The sequence below is a fragment of the Magallana gigas genome, chromosome 10 (assembly GCF_963853765.1).
Source record: "Magallana gigas chromosome 10, xbMagGiga1.1, whole genome shotgun sequence".
Classification (NCBI taxonomy): domain Eukaryota; kingdom Metazoa; phylum Mollusca; class Bivalvia; order Ostreida; family Ostreidae; genus Magallana; species Magallana gigas.
The window spans coordinates 5359832-5382565 of NC_088862.1; the positions used below are offsets into that span (position 1 = coordinate 5359832).

General features: G+C 34.0%; 1 protein-coding gene across 8 annotated transcripts in view; it reads right to left on the reverse strand.

Moving 5' to 3' along the window:
• Nucleotides 1–22734, reverse strand: part of LOC105348277 (5'-AMP-activated protein kinase subunit gamma-1) — a 101261-nt gene that overhangs the window by 72139 nt on the left and 6388 nt on the right. For 2 of the 8 annotated variants that reach the window (XM_066073495.1, XM_034454881.2), the window contains exon 2: nucleotides 9414–9434. The exons of 1 other annotated variant lie outside the window; for it this stretch is intronic. In XM_066073495.1, coding sequence (XP_065929567.1) covers nucleotides 9414–9434 — 21 coding nt within the window. Of the gene's footprint in view, nucleotides 1–819; nucleotides 2951–9413; nucleotides 9435–14651; nucleotides 15741–22734 lie in introns of those variants that run through there. 5 more of the 8 variants (XM_066073494.1, XM_034454875.2, XM_034454871.2 and 2 more) reach the window with 5 other exon arrangements.

Sequence of the window (22734 nt, forward strand, 5' to 3'; positions counted from 1 at the left end):
CATGGTAAAAATAAATCGGTAACATGATTTAGTTAATATTTGATGCGAAACCCTGACTCATGCATGAATATGATATTTTCATTTTTTTCAAATAAGTATCAGATCAATTTCTTACTGGGCTGCCTAAAACTTGACAGAATTAAAACCAATAACAATAAACATACAGAATAATTAAATTTATCCTAAATCAAACTCAAATGCAATCAAAATTCCTCGCTTCATACAATTTGTAATTTTGCAGCTTCCTCTGTTTTGGCTTCTTTAACCATTTTTCCTTCTGTTTAAAATCCAAATGGATCCACTCTAGACATCCTGTTATGATTGTCATGAGTTTGTCGAAGGGAGGAACCAGAAACTTGAGAGACAAATAGGTGCAAGAAAGAGACAAAGAGTGGAACCATGTCAGCGAGTTTATACACTCAAATGTCAGGGTAATAAAGAACTTAAGGTCAGGGTCAAAACCCTGTATTTATTATAGTAAGACCCATGCACATGAATGTTCAGAAAAGATGCAGCTAATATAAAGGAGAGGGAGGGATCATATATCTGTGTTAGGACAGCATAAAGGGACAAAAATAATTGTCTGACACAATATATCAATTATTATATAGAACATATCAACCTTCATATAGTTTTAAGACATGCAAGGGTCAGCTAGGATCAGTCTTTTAGGGAGAACAGAGGGGTTTTAACCGGTCAAACATTTAGGGGAACAGGGGTGTAGGTTAACAAAGACTTGTTTAAGTCATGGTCGCTCTTATTCCTGGTTGGGGGGCTATCCTTGGTGAACAATTTGTGAGGAGCGTAACCTTGACCTACCTTTGAATTCTGTCCAAGGTTAGGAGGAGGACCGGGGAGGGACCCCCTCCTCTTCCTCTGCTTCTGAATCATCTTCATCACAGCGTTATCATCCATGTCATCATCCTTGAAGTGGATGACCTCATGGTTATCAGGAATCACCTGGAGGGACATCCGCCGTGGGCGGGTCTTATTATCCTTCCCTCCAAAAAATTTCTTCATTGCACAAGACTTTCTTATAAATAGCAATAATAATCCACAATTGGTTTGAGGGGGTTAGAAAAAAAAAGATCTCTTTCGCAATTTATCACAACACACGTGCAATATTATACATCCTGCATCTGGTTTAAACAGCTCCAGACGGGATTCTTTTCCTGTGGGTATATTATTCAGGTTTTCACATTAAACAATGCCCAACGAATACCCGTGTTAGACTTTTCCTTGGTTTCCACAATATAATCCTTATGAGCAGAGTTGCTTCCGACCAATAAATTACTGTTCAGCAATATATCTCTCTGATCTAGAGTACATTGTAATTCTGCACTTAAATATAGGGCCCTCTTGACCTACATTTCTGATCAATTCTTTTTGATGATGCAGTTACGTTTACAACGCAAACTAAGTTTTAAATCTCCTCATTCAACACTCGGAGAAAAGGGTTGTTTTTTTCTCTGCTCTGTAATTCCAGCTTTATGATCCCTTGCGTTAAAAAACAGCAAACCGAATGTTCCGAGGCAAAACTATTAATAATTGATTTTGGAAGGACAAGGTAATACCTTAATGCCCAACTAATTAAATCTGGCGTAAAATGCGGGTTAATTTTTGGCAGTTTAAAAGTTTACCAGGCCTGAAGGACCCAAACAATTAAAGTTTATATCCGACGTAATTGGATCCGACAGCTTATAGTGTTGAACGTCTTCCGATAAAATCCAGCTATAGATACTGCGTTTTATCTATAAATCCTTTGCACTCTAGTCTCTGTATACAACTTCTGTACAGGGCCAAGAGACCAGCTTTATCAACAAATATGTTCAGAATCTTTTCAATTGGGCCGTAAATTATGACCCCCAAACTAAAAAAAAATCAATTTCAAATTTTTGTCAACAATAGAATATCCACAGTGGAAACTTCAATACATTACATATCATTCATTCCAATGTAGAACACACCATCCATGTTGACGGAATTCCTAATGCACAGATACTGGTACAACAGCCAAATCAAAGCACAGTGTTGAATTCCTTGTTAATATATTGTGTGACAGGAGTTTTGCAGCAACTAAGAGTGTAATCTTTTAACACCTTGTATCTAGTATCCACGTTTGGTTATCAATACAAACACCTACTACACACACAATACATTATTTGCCTTTCTTGTTGATGTTATATCAAACTCTTGTCAGTTAAATCCAACAGTATTACAATATGTGTTACACATTTCCTTCCTACTTTAAAACAATTCTACTTCTGCATCAGAAATATCGTTCAAGTTTTGCAAGCCTAACAACAATTATCACAGCGGCCAATGGTGCATAGTTTGCATAATCAACCACTTGTATTGACAGAAGCCAATTGAAAACAAGGGTGTAAATATTTCAACTGGTTTGTTTACAGAAGCCAGCCAAGGAAAAAATTGCCCATCATTTGCAATGTTATGCAATAAACGCTCCACATTCGCAGTCCAGGTGGAAATCCAAAAATGAATTCAACCTTTTTCTGCTTCACTTTAAAAATCGTGATTCTGCTGTTGCAAACACAATGATGGTGAAACCTTGATGGAATAATAAAGAATCACCTCACAATGACTGCAGCATCTCACGGTGTAATAATCTTTATTAAGTACCCTTCTCTCCCCGATTCTCTCTTGTCTTTGATCAGCTTGAATTCCGAGAGTCAAGAGTATGAAAAATTGTAATCTTCGGTCCTAATAACTAAAAGCCCAGTCCTCTCAATCCATTGATTATTGAGCACTTATTGAACACGCATTTCAAAGTCTTTGACGACTTCTATTAAACTGGTTCTCCTAAAAACACATACACATGTATATCGTCAGCTGTCTGCACCAGAAATCCTTATAATAAAAGGCAAAACTTGAACAGTAGGGTGTGTAATGTTGCCAAAGAGAGTTCCGAGACCGTTTTTCCTCTGAGAGTTTGTTTTTTACATATAACCGAGATCTACTCAGGGCAAAGGCAATGAAAGAGGCTTCAGATTGTCAGCTGTCAATACACACTATAGGTTTTTTTTTTTCTTTTTTGAATTGCATGGAGGAGGTTCACTAAGCAATCGACCCATGGCTGTGCTATAGTCAGGAGCCTATAATAGCTATAGATCTATAAATGCATGAAGGCGTTCCTTGCGAATACTTGCACACACTGTATATAGAAATCATTGTTCCATTTTGTAAAAACGTCCAAAAATAAAATCCTGGGCAAAGAATTTTCTCTATTTAAGTTTCCAAACGTATTGAATTCTCTTCAAATTGAAGTTCTAAGTAAACACTTTTCGAGTTTATTGAAGACACCATTTTTTGTCACTCTGCAAAGACATTTAATTTATTCAAACTTTGCAGGAAATGGGAATAAAGAAAACCACCTCCCTCACAGCTCTTCTATGCAGTATGTAACAAACCTAAAGATCTACCACCTCTATACTCAGTATTCAAAAATATTTTTTTGGGGGGGGGGGGGGGGGGCTTCTTAAATATTCTCAATAATGAGGTTTTTAGGTCATCTTGCTGGTTTTTCTGTAATTTTTTCAATACATCGGTTACACTCTTATTTCATCACTGCTGTAAATGGTATATATGTGTGCAAGCTAGAACATCTATTACATAACGATTGCATGCAGTCTACCATTTATTATAGCCAGCCTCAAACATGCACTGCAAATTCAATCTATCTGTTGTACAGTACAAAAAAAATCATTGATCCAAGAGTCCTAATAGGAAAGCTTTCATCCAAATGGGAATCTATTTGTATTCATTTGTTTTCCAATCAACTAATAGACTGTACAATGAAAATTAAAAAGAATTGTGAAAGTTAAAAGTTAAAATTGCAGTGACAGGCATATACTGAGTTTTTTCATGGATGATCAGAGAGATGGTAGAATATAGTTGCGTTTTGATCAATCAAACAAAAACTGTGGTGATTGTCTTGGCATTGTGACCTTTTTCCTTCAACTTTTTCACCATGCACTGACATGGACCAACTGTAATTTTAGAGGGGAAAAAACGTGTAGTTTGCTAAGAGTTTGTTGACTGATTCGATATTTACTCCCCAATAGTACATAAAATATTAATCCCTTGAACAAGAAACAGTTCTGATCTGTGCAATTTTCTCAGAGATTCAATACAGCTTTAAGTACATATATATCCTGTTGTGTGTCGATTTCCTTCATTCTACGGAAGTTCTCCAAAGCAACAACATAATACAGCAAGGCAACACAACCAACCCCTCCAAAAATCCGATAATTTCTTATCAGACCGTTACAGTCCAAATTGGAGCAAAATCCATACAATCCAATTCTGCCGATCCATTGAACGCTGAGGAGGTGTATGGATTTTCCATAAATCTTTCACAAAAAAATTATTAGAAGCCACTAAAGAATATCTATAAATGGTCAAATCAATGCTTCACACTTCAGACTTGGGTTTCCAAGAACTCTACCATTTTTACAATTATTTGGGCTTTTGTAATGTGAAAACACTTAAATTTTGCTTTAGAAAAGCTAATTAAAAATAAAATTCAAGAAGCCACATCAAAGCAAGAATTAGTTTTTGCCTGGGCTCAGTACCCTTGAATAGTTTCATGAGTTCCCTACAGATGTCAAGTAATATACAATTATATAGCATTTTTAAAGAAAAAGAGTCATATCAAGACAGATGATCAAGATAAGAAACCATAACACATATATACTATCCATGTGACAGATGTATGCAGAGCGAAATATTTATGACCATATACAATAGCGTTTTACAAACTATAATATATACCATATCTTTCCATATATCCAGAAATTTTTGCAATCAGTTTACAATGCAAAATATTTAATGCATCGATATTTTACTCAGTAAGTTTTAGCTATTGGAAACTTTTTAAATTGCAAAAACTGACTGACCCACATAAAAAGATTATTCATTTTCACCATTTTTGCAAATTTTGTGATACAAAAAAAAAAAAATTTAAGCTTCGACTCCATCTATGTTGTCTCCTTTCTCTATAGTGCACTCTTTCTTCCTCTCTTCTCAAACCACCTAGAACCAATTTAACAAGAGCTAGGACTTTGGGTAGTTGTGTCAAACAGCAATGTGACGTAGGCCTGTCTATTTCATTGATTGCTACTCAGTCATAGCTCTGTGAAATCAACAAGATTTGCCTGGCTTATGAGCTAAGACTACCAATCGGTGTATATTTCGCTTGAAACCGTGTCATTTTTAAATTGTTTTGATGCAACAAATAGATAGCTACGTCCAACCGAAAGTCCAAGGTCTTGTTAAAATGGTTCTATCTCTCAAGTAAACCTATCATACCATTACAGCTAGTACTTGTCCAAATTCGTCAATCTGTAAATAAACTTATAGCATCAAACCGGGCAGCTCTTCTTCTTCTTTTTTTATTATGGCTTCAAAATTATATCAATTCTAGGAAAAATATGGCTCCAGAAGCAATGAATCTGATTATGGCTTCAAATTTATACCTATTCTTTGCAAAATATAGCCAAGGAGGCAATCTCTGAACTGCAAAAAGTATCACCTTTTCCTCTGTGAAATCCTTCAATTTTAGGGGTCATATTGATATACAGTCAAACCTTGTTATCTCGAACTACATGGGACTGCATGGTTAAAAACTTTGAGATATCCGAATATTCGAGATATCAAGGGTAAAATACATAAGAATAAGTGGTTAGGATTTACAAATCACTTCAACACATCCATGGTATCCGAGATATATATCAGCGTTCAAGATTCCCAAGTTCAACTATACTATGTTATTGCAGGGAATCCTCTTGACCTTCAAGCTGGAATGGCTTTACAATGATTAATTATAATTGACAGGATGCACAATATACAATATTGAGTTCCAGTATTTTTAGCAAGCACGTTGTTCCAGTAAACAAATAGTTAACAAGCCAGGTAAAAACGGCTCAACAGCTCTAGCAAACAAGTACTAGTATGCATTATTGGTTTTTTGTTTTTGGAGATGGCTCTGTTTTTCTGGCACGAATCCCTTAACATGCCACCCCCCCCCCCCCCCCCCATAAATAATCTATAAATACAATTAATCCTGTCTAATGTATTAGGAAACAAAGGAACAAGCTGTCCAGTAGTACAAATTACTTCAATGCCATTACTCAGACAGCACTGATTGCATAATGTGTATTTTAAACCTGACTTGATTTGCCTCTGTCAATCCCTATGATCTGAAGATCAATAAAGACCAGTCGGGCTTTCTATGAATATGACATAATTGCAGAAAATAGGCAGTGTATCATTAAACTTATTGCATAAGACATTATTTTCAATGGCTGCACTATGTCATCTTTTGAATTGACTGTATCACCTAAATGTTGTACAGTTGTTCATTAATTGATGCTCCTCTGCCCATTAATCATATTTTATTTAGCTCTGATGTCTTTAAGGCACAGACAAAATGATTGTTGCATTATACACCCATTAACATTTTTTTCTTTTTAATTATACCCATAAATGTATACATGGTGTACAAAATTCCATATTTGCAACCAATTACATGTATTAAGTAGTATGTAGATTTTGCTGCACAAGTACACAGTTACATGTATTCTATGTAAACTTGCAGTCTGTGCTTTAATCAGAAATGTCAAGCTAATTAAGAGCACATCGATGACATAATTCTTGTTTTACATAAATCATAAAATCAATACGTAAATTTTTCACGCTCATGTTATGATGTTATGATAGGGACGCATCACTCAACACAATCAATTTTTTAATGCTGGCTCTATGGTATAATTAATACATAAAATATTGATATGCTTCACATTTCCAAAAATTAAATATTAAAGTGGCAGCGATTTTGTAATATCATTCCACGTGAGGCACTAACAATAGCATGACATAGCATATTCATAATTAAAAAAAATGTTGACAGTTAAATAGCCAGCATTCAGTGCTATAAAAAGGTATGACATGCTGTGATTCTGTATATGCACTAATATTCCCTGACATTAAGCTTTATAACGGATAATCATTATTAGTTTAAGGATCATTGGCTCTTAATAAGAGGGATAACTCTAAAAATTTTGATTACTATCAATAATAATCTAAAAGTGACCCTGTCTAATTCTGTATAAGCTGGTTGTAAGTGCAGGTATTCAATGTCAGTCAAAATTTAGACTAATTTTTAAACAACGTGTATACCCGTAGATCCCTATCAATCAAAATTTTAATTGCCTGTAGACTGTTTTGGGGCTTCAAAAAATGCTGAATGTAAAAAGTTAAGATACTTGTATAGATGGGCATATTAATGAGGCCTGCCAAACGGGGCCTTTAGAATATAAAGATTGCATCTGCATAGCTGACAGCATATATGTCGGCAAGCTCAATAAGCACCTGCAATATTCATTAATATACTTAATATAATTCATAATGCTACAGGAGGTCTCATTCTGATTTTAAAAAACATGGCTAGTTAGTATGAATAATCCACCTATTTCCATTCTGATAATGACTTTGACCTTTCCAACTCACATAATTTGACCTGATAAAGATTACACAAAGGATAATATTTCTTTAACTTCTAACAATTTTCAAAGGATGTACATGTCAAAGAATGAGACAAAAGAGACATAACTCTTATGAGATCTGAAATGTATTGGAAGGGGGGGGGGGGGGGGGGTGAAGTTGGAGTTGTTAAATGCTATATTGTATATTCTTCTCCAGACCCCAGGATTTGTCATCAATCTGTCTCTCACATTCGGGGTACATGTATATAATTTATACACATTACAGAGACTGCAGTTGTATCAACCAGACTGGTCTAATCCTTAGATTTCAGTCTAAGAAAGTTTATCATTATAATTTTATGCATTCTATCATCCCAGCTAGACCCCCAGCTCAGAAAATGTTGGAGTTGAATAAGTTCAAAAAGTCCTTTCAATAGAAGAATAAGATATATGCCTACATTTAGATTCTCTCAGACATGTATGGAAATTTAAAGGCTATGAAAATCAACTTGGATTAATTCAATTGGATTTAGAATGTCATTAAATTGTCTCTTTAGATTTGTAGCTGTAACATGCTGCAACATCATGATGTACATACTAGCTGGCTATAGTATACACATGTTCCACATGAATATCATGTGAGAAGAAGGTCACACAATTTTCACACAATTTTTAAGGCTAGGGCTTAAAATATCATAACAAATTTAATGCATTAAAGATGGAAATCACTTCTTGTGAGTTTGGCATTTATTATTTACAGGAGAAATTAACATAAGTCTCACTTATTAATGTGAATAAGAAAATCTTAAGGTAAAACTGCTTAAGCAATTTTGACTAGAAGAAACAAAAAACTTTCACCAGCAATCTTAAAGAAGGTTATGTTTTGGGGTTTTTTTAAAAGTTCGACGAGCTGCAAATCTTTCATTTCTATAGTCATGCATGCTAGTTTAGAAATTAGTTAATTAACATTTTTATAAATGCTAAGCAAGGCTTCCAAAAGTATAAAAAAATATTAAGAACGGAGTTACCCCTCTTTAAAGCAAAGAAAAGAAGTTACATGTGAAAAATGCATGAGACCTGGGATGACATAAAATTTAGCTCGTCATTGAAGCAACCTTAAGATGTCAGCTTTGTTAAGGTCACAGCTAACAAATTGCTGCGCTGTGGGCAGTCACTCAGCCCAGATAAAACTAAGTAAACATTTATGACAGTTTCTTGTCAAAATTTAATATATGATGAATTTTTCAAGGCAGTGTATTTTTAAATGCTACTTGCGTAGAAAGCGGTCTTGCTGTAAATCATACGCTTCCGGGAAAGTCTTAGTGTTATAATGTAATGATATCCCAATATGTTTATTACATTATTACAATTTCAATCAATACAGATTGTAACATGTAAACAAATTTAAGTGGCATGAAAAGAATTCTGAGAAAAAGCTTCATCATTGCTTCCCTATTGCAATTTTCCAAACATTGGGGACAAAATTTTGATATTACACAGAATTTGCAAAATGTAGATACTAAAATATACAAAGCACAACTATATTGGATTACGGTAAGTACACTAGATCAAAGGGAATATTAAGGAGGAAAAGAGACACATGATGAAAATGAACTTTTGGATCCTAATGCATGCTGAAATCCCTAAAGTAGATAATGCACTGGGTAATGACGGTATCACACTCTAATGCCCTCACACAGTTGTCTGTAATTAAGTTATCAAAATTACTCTGTACATCATTGATATGGAAATTTAGCAATGAAAAGGTGGGCACACTGATATTAACTAGAGCATGAATAAACGCTTGATAGATCTGTCATATTGAAAGTTATTCAAGTTATTCAAAGAGTTAAGGTGAAAAAATGCAGTGGTTTATTGATACAAGCAATGCCCGTGGGCCACAACGCTCACCTTGGAAGAAGAAGACTTTTTCTGTAAGTAAAAGCAAACCATATGATTGTATACAATATCATTGCTAAATGAAATCTGAAGTTCAAATTCTTAAATATTGATTAAATACATGTCAGAAGAATTGTAAATAAACAGCTTTTAGATTTAATCCAATATGTCTCAAGTGGTTGGTATAACTTTTCTTTATATAATTCAAACTTTTTATTTACACCACTTATTTTTCATATCAAAGACAAGTTATCAGAAACTTAAATCTCCTCGGAAGTCACTCTAAAAATCATTAAGAACCTTCAGTATCAGTGTAAATTATATATACATGGTTAAATGAAAACAAAAATCCATTCAATGTGGAACAGCCACTGCAGTATACAATCTTATAAATCAGAAAAAAATCTGACAGCATTTTACCCTCACATTCAATATTACTTAAATTTTTGCACCTGTCTTCTTCAAACATTAAACAGCTATCAATTCAATAACATCAATTTTTTTAACCCACATGTTTAATAGTTTGATAGGCATACAAGAGATACATGTCTTATATGGGCCTGATTGTCAGCAAATGTTTATTATTAACCCCTGAAAAATTTACTGACATATTTCTAATCCTATTTTATTCTTAAACAATGTGAGCGGTCAGTATAACCTATTAATAGCAGCAGCTGTGTTTTCTAATCCCTACAAGGAACCTAGTCAATACATGCAAAATGTCATGGTCAAGAAAGAAAAAAGGGACACATGACTAGTGCAGAGAAATTTCCGCATTATAACTATTTGCAATTGCCAATATGGTCTGAAATTCTAAAAAGTTGTGGATAGTCTTGCAAACTTTATGTGTACTATACCCTCCTAGAATCCTGAGCTCACATTTGAGTTTAATGCTGTTAGGTATATAATTATGCTGAATTCATATACTGTATTCAGAGTTATTTATGCCATGTGTTAATTTCGCCCTTCTTCACTTGCAAACAGTACAGGAAATAATGAAGTCACTTGTTATAGCCTAGTTTTACTGTTATAGTGTTATAATACTGTTTTCTTTGTTGTTCAGCAAAATCTCCCATTAAGATTTATCATTTAAAGAATCCATTATTTTTAAGTCCCAGCTGACCATAAACTCCTTAATTAAATGATATCTGAGAGTCTCAATTCCTGCAGTATAGCTTCATCAGCTTTTTAGATTCCCAAGATAGAATTAATAAAGCCAACAACAACAAAATCCCATCCAAAATTGAAATTTAACACTTAATTCAGTATTTAACCAATACTCAGCTCCCTTGAAGATAATTGGCAAGAGAGCTAGGGCTCAAATCCCAAATCAAATTGAAATAAACAAAATTTTCCAGTACTGGTATTTGACCAAATCTTTTTGGAGACAACTGTCACAAGTAGACTCTTCTGTCGTCATCAACAAGATGTATAATTATTGCTTTGATTGCGATGAATCAATTTCCATTCCCCATCAACATAATATCCAAATCTAAAAGAAAAGCAATAACTTAACATTCAGGGATTATAACTGTCACTTATAGATTGTTTACATCAACAACACGATGTATCAAAATAGCTCTATTTGTCCTGAATGAACCCTGCATAGCCATCACATGACTACAGATTGCAAACCAAATGCAGAGTCTTCTAACCAGATACATTAAGAACTGGAAAGTTCGCTACGACTGATAATTAACTTTTTGCAGTGGTAGCTGTCAGAGAGAGGATGTTGATCGGTATTACTGTGTTTACAACAAGATCACAAACACTTCCAACCGTCACGTCCCCCAACTGTACGAGATCTGTCACCAAGCATGATGCGGAGGGAAGGTCCAATGTTGTTCAATACTCTTCAATTCTCCTCTCACGGAGTCATTTCCTGAGAGCCACAGAGTTTTCCAGAGAGTTGAAGTTTTAATTATTTCAGAGATAAACGAGACCTAAGAGCACACACAGAAAAGGTTATCTAGTAGAACACAACCGAGCACCAACAGAAGATGTGATTTCTAGCTGTGTCAAAGATCACACGAGTAGAAGAGATTTGAAATGTTCAGTGTTGACTTTATTTGATGATACTGTAGATGCCTTATTTTACGCGAGTACTTAATTCCGTGATTCTACCATTTTCTATCAAATTGCGAGAGCATAAATTTACAAAAGTTCAATTTAAATTTAAATATAATTTCAAAAAGTTTACATTTGTCCCTAAAATAAAGCGAGGGGATGTGCTTCTCCCGATTTTACGTGGATATTAATTCCTTGCATGTAATTAGGAATCTAGAGTACCTTTAAGGTCCTGCCTACGGGTATGTCATTGGTGTTTCTTAAATTTATATCTCACTCTGTTAATAAGGCCAATCAAAGATCATAATAATGAGATTTACTAATATGATGAGCATGGCCTTGAACTTTAGCATTAACCTTTGACCTTGACCTTTGATATGGTTATCAAACACATTAAACTGAGTCAAAACATCAAGATACATGTACTGTTTTACATTATTTTCCCATTAAATTGACAAATCAGATCTAAAAAAAATTCTCCATGGACAAAAACTCTATAAAAACTTCATGCTGGGCTATCTATCATCCAAATAGAAAATACAGTGTACTTAAACTAATACTGTGAAATGCCATATTGCTACAAATTTGAATGAATTATTCAAAATTTGTCAGGTATATTATTCAGACTTTCAGCTTTCTTTTTCAAAGTTTGTATGCTGTTGAGCAATTATGAATGATGGAATGCAATCAATGTCAGCCTAGATCATAAAAAACTGCAAGTCAATAAAAAATGACCTCAGGCGAAACACACTGATTTGATACAGTTCAAATCACATAAAATCCCCATAGACTAATTCAATGACTTTAAAAAGAAACCTGCATTCATCATATGTTTATAACTTACAAGTAATTCCCACAGACCAACCCCAGCTGGTCTCCCCAACAACAAAAAAACCCATTCAGATATCTATTTGATGTTCTGAGATATAAAAGAAACGGAAAAATTAATGCATTATTTACAAGTAGCATCTCTAGAGCCGTGTTATAATTTTCCTCTTTGTTCACCATATTCAATTATATTTCAATTACTGTCCAATCATCGGGGAAAATTATATACCCTCAGGCCAAATTCGTTTAGAATAGGTCACAATTAATGAATGAAGGGGAAAAAAGTATCCCGATGATACTTTTGTAACTATAAAAAATAGGGTTAATCAAATTAAATGGAACAGTTTTAGATTCAGGCTTGAATTCCTTACAAACCTAATTCACTTCAGTGCAAAGTAATTCAAGTCAGACACAGCTAAAACCATTGATTTGGAGATCTTTGAACAGTACGTGGGAAATGGTACCCAACCACAAGTCTTTAAGGCACTCATCATTAAGGTTTGTAGGTAGTTAACTAGGTACTCTACTCATCATCATCGTTATCAAGGTTTGAAGCATGGACATATATTTATAATGGTAGTCTAAGACATGGGTTAAATCAACTTAATCAACCTATCCATTATGGTTTCAACAATAATAATGCCACATTCCATTTCATATATATTTTTTCCAAGATAAGATCAACTTTTCTTTTTATTAACTGCATGTCTATTCATTCCAGCAATAAAGCCAACTAACCCATCCCTACCCCTCCAAAAAAGGCAAACGGACAGTGGGAGAACTAATTTTTCTCACCAAAAATCAACATGCATCTGAAACTGTTCAACTTCTTAAGCAGGACTGATAACTGATCCTCCCCCTCGGTTCTAAGCGTTTGGTTGTTAATCTCCACTAGCTGCCTCAGTAACCCAGTACATGTAATACTGTAAATTCCTAATTAAACGCGAGGAAATAATATCCGCGTAAAATCGCGAGAAGCCCGTCTCGCGAATTTTAGAATCTCGCTTTTATTTTTCAAACCTATGTAAACTACATGAAACTATGATAAAATTTCGACATTCGCTATTTTATGTTCTCGTGATTTGATGGGAACCGATAAATTGCGGAATTAAGTACTCGCGTAAAATAAGGAATCTACATAAAACGGGTCCAGTGCAATCACTAGATTTAGCTACGTAGCTTGATTTTCATTAGGTAAATAAAGCTATGTAGGTATAAATCAAGCTACGTAGCTAAATCTAGTGATTGTACTGGACCTGATAAATGGATCCACTGTGTGATCAATATGTATTGACATAATGTACCAATAAACCTGTCATTTAAAACATGGAGTATCATTCATGTGTATCCTAGCTTACCCACAGACAACTCAATGTCACCCTGAATTTGTAGTCAACAAGTTCTTGCAATTATCATCACCAACCAACTGTCTACTAAAACTGCACAACACAATTTATATTTTAATATATGTGTTAATAAATGGAATTTATACTTCAAACAGGCACATATAATTTACAAGCCTAATTTATGTATCCACAATGTTCTGAGACTTTTGTGGGTTTTGTCATCTGTAACGGACATTAAACTTGATTATATATACCTGTATACTGCAAGCAGACTTGATTAGTTATTGATGTTCCACATTTAATAGCCTTAGAACCAACAAATACGTACAATGTGTCATGTACCAAATCATATTTAAAAAAGATGATCGAAAGTCCAAATTTTTTATTCATGGTGAATCAGTCAACCATTTATCCTTATTACGGGATCCATTTCAAAAGTTCAAAATTTTTACTTTTCACTAATCAAATGTATTTTTTTAAAAATCAATAAATGATAGTGGGCATTCTGATTTACAACAGTTGGCGCTTTCTAGAATTCAATGTAATTACTCCCATGTGTGTCATTATTACCAGTAAATGCACAATAAATGGAATTCAAAATTGACAAATATTAGCTAATACTGAGTGTTTCCCATGCTACAGAAAAGACAGAAGGCTCAGGGTTTGTCAAGGAGTATAAAGAAGGGTTCAGGGTTTGTTAAGGGGTGTAGGACAGAGGAGTTTGTGGTGGTTGGATGGGTGGGTCGTAACTTCATAGATTTAAATTGTGTATGCATATTTAGAATAGGAAATACACATCATCTGAAACTCACAATAGATTATGCTTTGTTTCTCTCTCGAAGCGTAATCAACCAGGGCTTTCTAACGATGGTTATTATTATGGTGCAATGCCTATACACCTAAACAGCTAAAGGCTTGTTACGTCTTCACTGCCAATCTTTCCAAGATCGGGTGTATTGGTCAAAGGTTATCATAAACCTGAATCAAGAGATCTAGTTCTATCTTTTACCTGAGTTTGTGTGATATCCGCAGGTTTCTCTGGACTGCTGTAATCGGTCACGGTAAAGGTGAATACAGGGGGTGTGTCAAGGACATTCAGGTTCAAAGGTTGTAACCCCACGGCCAGCTGTTGTAAGGTGTGGTTGTTGTTGTGTTGATGGTTTTTCTTGTGGTTCGACATGACGACTGAGTACTGCAGCAGTAGTTAACAATACAGCAAAGGAGTAAATTATCCACACGCACTAGCACACATGTGCTGAAATTAAGACTTTTTAAAAAAAAAAACACAAATAAAACTTCACGAAAACTTTTCACCACTCAACAACTCTCACTAGCAGCACAGTATAATAGGTAATATTATTAATTGCTCCGGCTCCTTGCGATCCAGTTATTAAAATATAACTTTATGGAATGACAGCCCTAATATAGGTCTGTAGACGTGTAGTGATAGAAAAATCCTAAGCCAGAGTAGAGTCTCACATATAACTGTCATCTAACTCTCAGAAAGACGCTGCAGAATAAAAAACAATCATACTCCTCACAAGGAAACAAGACAACTTTGACGGAAAAAAAAATATCCCACTTCCAAGCATCAAGATGTAGAACAATAGCACATCCTCTTTTTTTTATCCTTCTTCAGAGTTGAACACAGACAGGTGAGTTGTAATCACAGAACACAATAGGGCCTGGCTCAGTCAACAAAAGAGAGCATATGGGCCCTGAAAGTCAGCTGATTGTCTGAGGCTCCAAAACAAACCTTGATCCTTTTGTTCAAACTGAACTGAGCTCTTTGGTCATTACACAAGCACTATTTACAGCAAGGAAGCACAGCAGACCACCATGCTCATGATGGGTTTTTTCCGTTTTTTCTGTTGAGGTCCACGCTTCAATGATACTCTCAAGTGATTTTGGTTTTAATTCATTCAAGGGCAAGTCTTGAGATCCTCTGTAGCAATAAAAAAAAACTCAACCGCAACAACAAAAAAAGATTTTGGCCAAAAGCAAGTTCAGGTTGATCCACAGTGATTAAATAATCGTCACTACAGAATTCACTGTACCATACTACACAACTCTGATATATATATCAGTGAGTAAAGTATCAGCTGATAATTGATTGACACAATTTCAGGTAGACTTTTCGAAGTGGTCAAATTAAGTCCAATTATGAAATAGCTCCATGCCACCTTAAACGAGTCCTGTCGGGCAATAATACCTTCTAAATCCTTTACTATTTAATCAGATTAATACGGATTAAATCCTGCGGCACACTTAGTTAGCACGTGGTTCTTTGTTGAAACAAATATAAAAAAAGTCTATATCAGCAGTGATCCATGCCGGATGAGACATTCGTTTCAGTTGATGATTTATGCTGACAAAAAATCATAACATCTAAAATCCTTAAAACACAGTCAGGAAAAGCACTCTCTCTCAAAAACCAATTACACAAATTGTCTCAAGTTATTATAATACATGTATATATGTGTCACCACAATCCACCTTCAAAATGAAAGTCGTCTGCTTCTGTCAGTTCACGGGGACCACTTCCCAGGTCATGGGGGTTGACACTGATATCAATCAATCATTTAAAGTCAGTTTACAAACAGAAGTAGGTAAAATGGAGCAACTGTCCCAATCACACGATGAAAATCAATGGCATCGTATAGTTCTACACAGTAAAACAGGCTACTTAATAAGGACCCGCCGTGCATGTCCTTCATTTGAAGCACCTTGGATTTTCTTAGAACCAGCTAGAAGAAATATATATATATGTATTTCATCTTTCCCCCGGGGCCAATGCATATTTTGTGTATGCATAAAAGGACAATTCAACGCTAGGATTCTTTACTGAGAGGTGACAAAGAGTTTGTCCCGGTTATAAATATTTGACGACTGTATCGTAATGTTTATGGCCAATATCGTTCCCTTCTGACTATAATCTAACACTGCTTCGTAAATGTGAATCTTCCAAACATGTTTTTCACTAACTCATGAATCTTAAATTTTTGATACAAGTATTCTATTAACTAAGATGCTATCATGAAAAAAAAATAAATGATTAAATAAATTTTAAAATATTTTGTCTTTTGACCAATAAGTTATTAATGAGGAAAAACTCTGTGTTTAAGTTGGAAGCTCTCAATTTTAAAAATAACAATTAGACTAAAAGTTGTTATGAATACTCATAATTACTCAATCAAACTGAGAAAACCAGAGTTCTCAAGGCTTTATTGCAGATCATAGCTTCTCCATATTCCTGTCGGATTTAACCCAATTCCTCAACGATATGAAAGGCATATTGCAATATTTCCATATACTTACAAATTATATTGCAAGCAATATCCTTTTCTCCTGGGATCAAACATTGTAGAAAAGATGCCAGAAAAAGCATTAAAAGCTGTCATTGTGAAACCTGAACGATTCACTGCAAATTGGGCAGACTCAGAATTATATAATCCATCATGGTATTTTATCCATCAAAACAGTTAAATGGTATTTCTAACCATCTCAAAACAGCAGTTTTAGATCACAGCACTCCAGGTTCTTTCTACCAAGATTGATTTTTAGCTGCTGCAAAATATAGGCCCGTCCATGTAATGAGCTATATCTTATTAAGTTATCCAAAGTTTGTACATAAAACTTTCTTTGTCCTTTTTTCCTATATATATATATATATATATATATATATATATATATATATATATATATATATATATATATATATATATATATATATATATATATATATATGTTTGTGTTTTGAAAGCGAGCTTAAGAATTTTTTTTTTTTTTTTAATTTAATTTCAATATATTGTTGCAAGCAAAATATAAGAAAGAATTACGGTACAGATGAATAATTCATGGCATAAAGATGGTAAAGATCGAGCTGCCGAGTTAGACAGTAATGCATAAAGGTATCATAACCAGGCAATGTACTTCATTACAGTTTGATTCATAAGTTAAAAAATCAGGTACCAACACATCTGCTACATTTGGTATTTTGACAACATAAAGTACACATTAATTTGAATAATCGGTACTTTTCAAAATAAAGCATGAAAAACAAACTTGACTTTAATATTTGAGTTTAATTAAACTACTACTGAGATATTTTATTGTTAAAAAATTATATATCTGTACATACAAATTTTTTTTTTTATATTTCCTTAATTATCAGTATTGCATAAAAAAAATCTGCAATTTCCTGTTACAGAAGGAATTAGGAACATGTCAAGTGGGCTGATTTGTGTGTCACGACAGTGTGACGTAGTAGATCATACATACACAAAAACGACACAGAATCTTCTCATAAATCATCCTTCAGATTTCCTCGGATGTGTCAATGTAAGAGTATTGGGAATCTCATTATGTGGTGATACTGATTCAACAAAGAACATCCCTCCCTTCTAACCCTCTCTCTCTCTCTCTCTCTCTCTCTCTCTCTCTCTCTCTCTCTGAGACATCTAGATGAACTGGTACCGTATATATATTCCTCCATGACTCTCTCTCTCTCTGAGAGAGAGACATCTAGATGTATATATTCCTTGATGACTCTCACTCTTTCTCTCTCTCTCTGAGAGAGAGACATCTAGATGTTTTTATTCCTTGATGATTCACTCTTTCTCTCTCTCTCTCTGACATATACATGTAGATATATTTCTCCCTGGCATGTACCTCTTTCTTCCATTCTCTCTGAGACTTTATCTCTCTCATACAGTTATTCATTTAATATCTCAATAAAATTGAAACACTGCTTGCAATGACAATCAACAACACAGTAAATCAATCAACCATCATTTGATTTATCATCATATTTTTGGGTACAAGCGAACATAATTATGAAGATTGTCCTCAACAACAAGATGGACGATTAACCGAATTACTGCACAAAGGCAGTAAATAATTACGTACAACCAGCAAGACTTCCGCAGAGAACGCCCATGAGAAAGTAGTACTTTATGAACAATCCTTCCATCAAAACTTCTCTAAAAATACCCTGATTCTGAATGATTTACCATGTCAGATGGTTCCTCTGGAGACAATATAACTGGCACTGTAAATGTACAAGATGTATTTTATGTACCATAGGGAATTCAATGATAGAGGAAAACACCAGAGAGTAAAATTGTTGTAGACTGAAGGCCATAAGACCTTCTCATAACTTAATTTAACAGTCCAATTATAATTAATGTATATTTATATCTATTTGTACATACACTTTATTAAATGGAGTACAGGATTCGCCTCTCTGTCTATGAAATTGATCAACCCGATATATTTCCGTAGTCGGTTAGTAACAAACTTTATAAGTGTTTTGTTTTCCCCCCAAGACAATCAAGTGAAACATTTCCTTATTATACGTGAGTACTTTATTCCGCGATTCTATCCTTTTGCATCAAATCACGAGAAAATCGCAAACACCGATTTTTCATCATATTTCTTATTAGTTTACATCTGTCTGAAAAATTAAAGATTGTAAAATCCACTAGATGTGCTTCTAGCGATTTTACGCGGATATTAATTCCTCGCATTTAATTAGGAATTAACAGTATTTACAAGAAGCGATGATCTAGTTCCACACAAATCCATGCACAAAAAGGTGGCAATAGATCTCGTCCAATATATACATCCCACAAGTCAGATATAGAAAAACATCTGGCAGTCATGTGCCATCATGCCCATGTTTAAACAAATGAAAGTGTGACATTTCAATCCTAGGGAAACAAAAGAACAATTGTTTATTATTACAGAAAGTACATGTCAAATACATGATTGTACATACACAAGTACATACACAAGTAATTAACCCAAAGTCAGATGTAGCCACTCTGTGTCTTTAAAAATTGTAAATTTACTAAGTTAGTAATTGTAGCCATAAAATGGTCCAGACTTGCATCTAATTCTAATTACAAAACTTGACATATAGGTACCTGCTGGGAGGAATTTTATAGCACTGAAATTTGACTCTTGGCTAGCGATGAAGCAGACATTGGGGCGATATTGACTGCCAACTTTAACAGTGTCACAACCAGTGTAAGACTCTTATACAGATCAATATAGCTTGACATGCCGAGTTCTTTATGACATGGTGACCATAATGATGTTATAACCTACCTGTACTAAAATTAAAGTCATCTACATAAGTACATAATGATATAACCATTTCAATAAAGAGAATGAAACTTGTAACCTTTTTTGTCTGCAAGCAGATATGAACATAGTACATTTTTCACATTGCCAATGCTAGCCTACACTTAATCATTATCAGTGTAAAAATATTTTTAGGGGTTTTTAATGTATCCCCTTTGATTATTTTTTTCATTCTGACTTGTACAATAATGTACAGGGCTATATTTTTGTATCTATGTTATGAATAGTGTACACTGATTTAATTTTACTCTTAGTATGTTACTGTGGAATCATTAGATTTCATGGTGGTTCAATTTTCGTGGAATTCGTGGGTACCTCTCCTCCACGAATTAACATCCTCCACGAATTAATAAAATAGGGTAATAAAGTCATATTTTCTTTTGTAGGTATAAGAAAATACATGAAATTACATCCCCACGAACCTATAAAGTTTCAGCAATCCACGAAAATTGGCCCCCACGAATTTTATTGATTCCACCATATTTAGACCCAAGCAAACTTGTGAAATTTCTCTATCACAGAATGAACACATAACTTCAAATTAATTTTTTAACTCCTAAATTAAAGACAGCGAGGACAAAAAGGGTAAAAATAGAACTGACAGAATATTCCTTGCATATATTATCTGTATGATGATTGTTATCAAATATATTTCACCCAATTTATATCTAAATATCTAATAAAAACCTATATGTAATGTCATTAGAAATATCAATGAAGAGCTGGTTAAATCAATGGATCCCCAAAATACTGAATATGGTACAACTAGTCTAACTGACACAATGCTTCATCTTCATTATAGAAGTCTGAGAGATACAATTAACTGTCCTATGTAAATATGTCCATTACCAGTCAATGTCCTTGAGATTTCAGACTATTGACAGCTTGATATGTTTGTCAATCAACATAAATCACCATTATCTCAGAGAGAGAGAGAGAGAGAGAGAGAGAGAGAGAGAAACACATAGTAGAGAGTAAAGGAATACAAGAAATAATTCAGCATAAAAAGATTCAAATATAAATCTTTCAAGAAAAACAGAGCCATGTAATTTAGAATTATATTGAATTGGTTAATTGTATCTTCAGGTCTTAAAGCAATCTGAACATTATCAATGTCTGCATACATCGGATCATACAAATATGGCTAAATTTCAACCTCAGGCTTATAATACTTATCAATGAACATTAGTTTATTAAGTTTGCAAGAGTTATCCCCCTTGTAACACATTTTCATCTCGTTGTTGAATTTGAGTCAGCAAATGTTTTAACAACAACTTTCAAATCCATATTGCACGGAAATGAATGGACCAGTAATCATGTGATAAATCATTGACTTTGTGTCACCTGTTTCAGCTGCAGGGATGATTTAGATCTGATACACACCCATTGGTATGATTGAGAGGTTTCCGTGTTCTATATAGAACAACAGTTTGACAAAATGGTCTAAGGGAGTTAACTCTATGTCAGCATTGAACATTTTCCAACTAATTATCAATTAAAAGCAACTAAATGTAACTAACATTCAAAACACATTTGAATAGGGGAAAAATCAACAATATGGACCCATGATGCAACACTTCTTCAAGAACAACTTACTTTCCATGAACACATTGCAATCTTTTTTTACTTTTTACATAAAAACCTATCACTGTCCAAAAATCAGTACTATAATTCCTCAAAAACTTTTTTATCTAGTCAATGAAAGTCATGTTGGTGATGATGTGACCTTGACCTTGGTCAATAATCTCCAGCTAGGTCATCACATCCTCGAGGTCGATGATGAGTAGCCATTGTGCTAAGTTTGAAATTTGAAACATTCCTATTACAGTGAGTTATGGATCATGGCCTCACAAAAAGATGGACAGAAAGAAGGTTGGGACACTATGGATCCCTAATAAAACACTAGTACATCTATGATCCCTCCTCGAGTGAATAACAAAAACTCGCAAGAAATCAAGTTAAGACAAATCAAAACACAACATCAATCGCATTTAAACTGTACTAGTAGGCCCCCCATAAATTGCCCTGTCCTTGAATTCATTCTGAAGTTCAATGACCTTGTTGTTGGTTGCGTGTTTCTGTCATTTTGCATAAGAGGATAAACTCCAATTATTTCTAACATCTGTACTCTGTATATTGGTGTCAAACAAAATAGATATATATTGTCTGTCACGAACAAACCATGATCAATGAGGGGTATTTTGCTTTGAGTGAAAAAGGGATGACCGATGAATTTCTTGGAAGCTTTGTAAAATACTGGGTATGAAATAAGGAAAGTGAATACAAGGTCATAGGGAATGTCAAGGTCATGGTAAATGTCAAGGTCATCATAAATAACAAGTCATAAAATTATAATACAGCGGAATCGATCTAATTAACCATAATAACCAATACTAATATCGGTGTTTGAAGTTTGAACAAATAATCTTTATAGGGACACGATTTTAGATCAAAATTTTCTTTTTCTTTTTTATGTATTTTTAGATCAAAATTTTCTTTTTCTTTTTTATGTATAAAATGGTTTATTTGCTCATTTTGAATGATTGACCAAAATTTTAATGTTGAAAGTCAAGTTTTAAGAGAGATACAGATCGAGGTAAGAAATCATTGTTATGTAAACAAAGCTCGAGTCTTATATTTGTTTACAAATAATGTAAAGTATGCGGATCTGCCATTTCTTTGATCAAATGACTCATGGAATTTGATGGAAAACAAGGTAAACTGATTCAATGTGTTTATAGATAATGTGATAAACAGAAAAGAGCAACATTTAATTGAGACTTATACAATAAAACACATACATGAAACCATAACAAAGTTCGAGCTTTGTTTACAAAACAATGATTTTCAAACTCTGTATCCTGCTTATAACTCAATATTTGACTTTCAAATTTTAATTAAAGAATTAAAAGTACCCATATTAACCATTCTAAACATTAAAATTG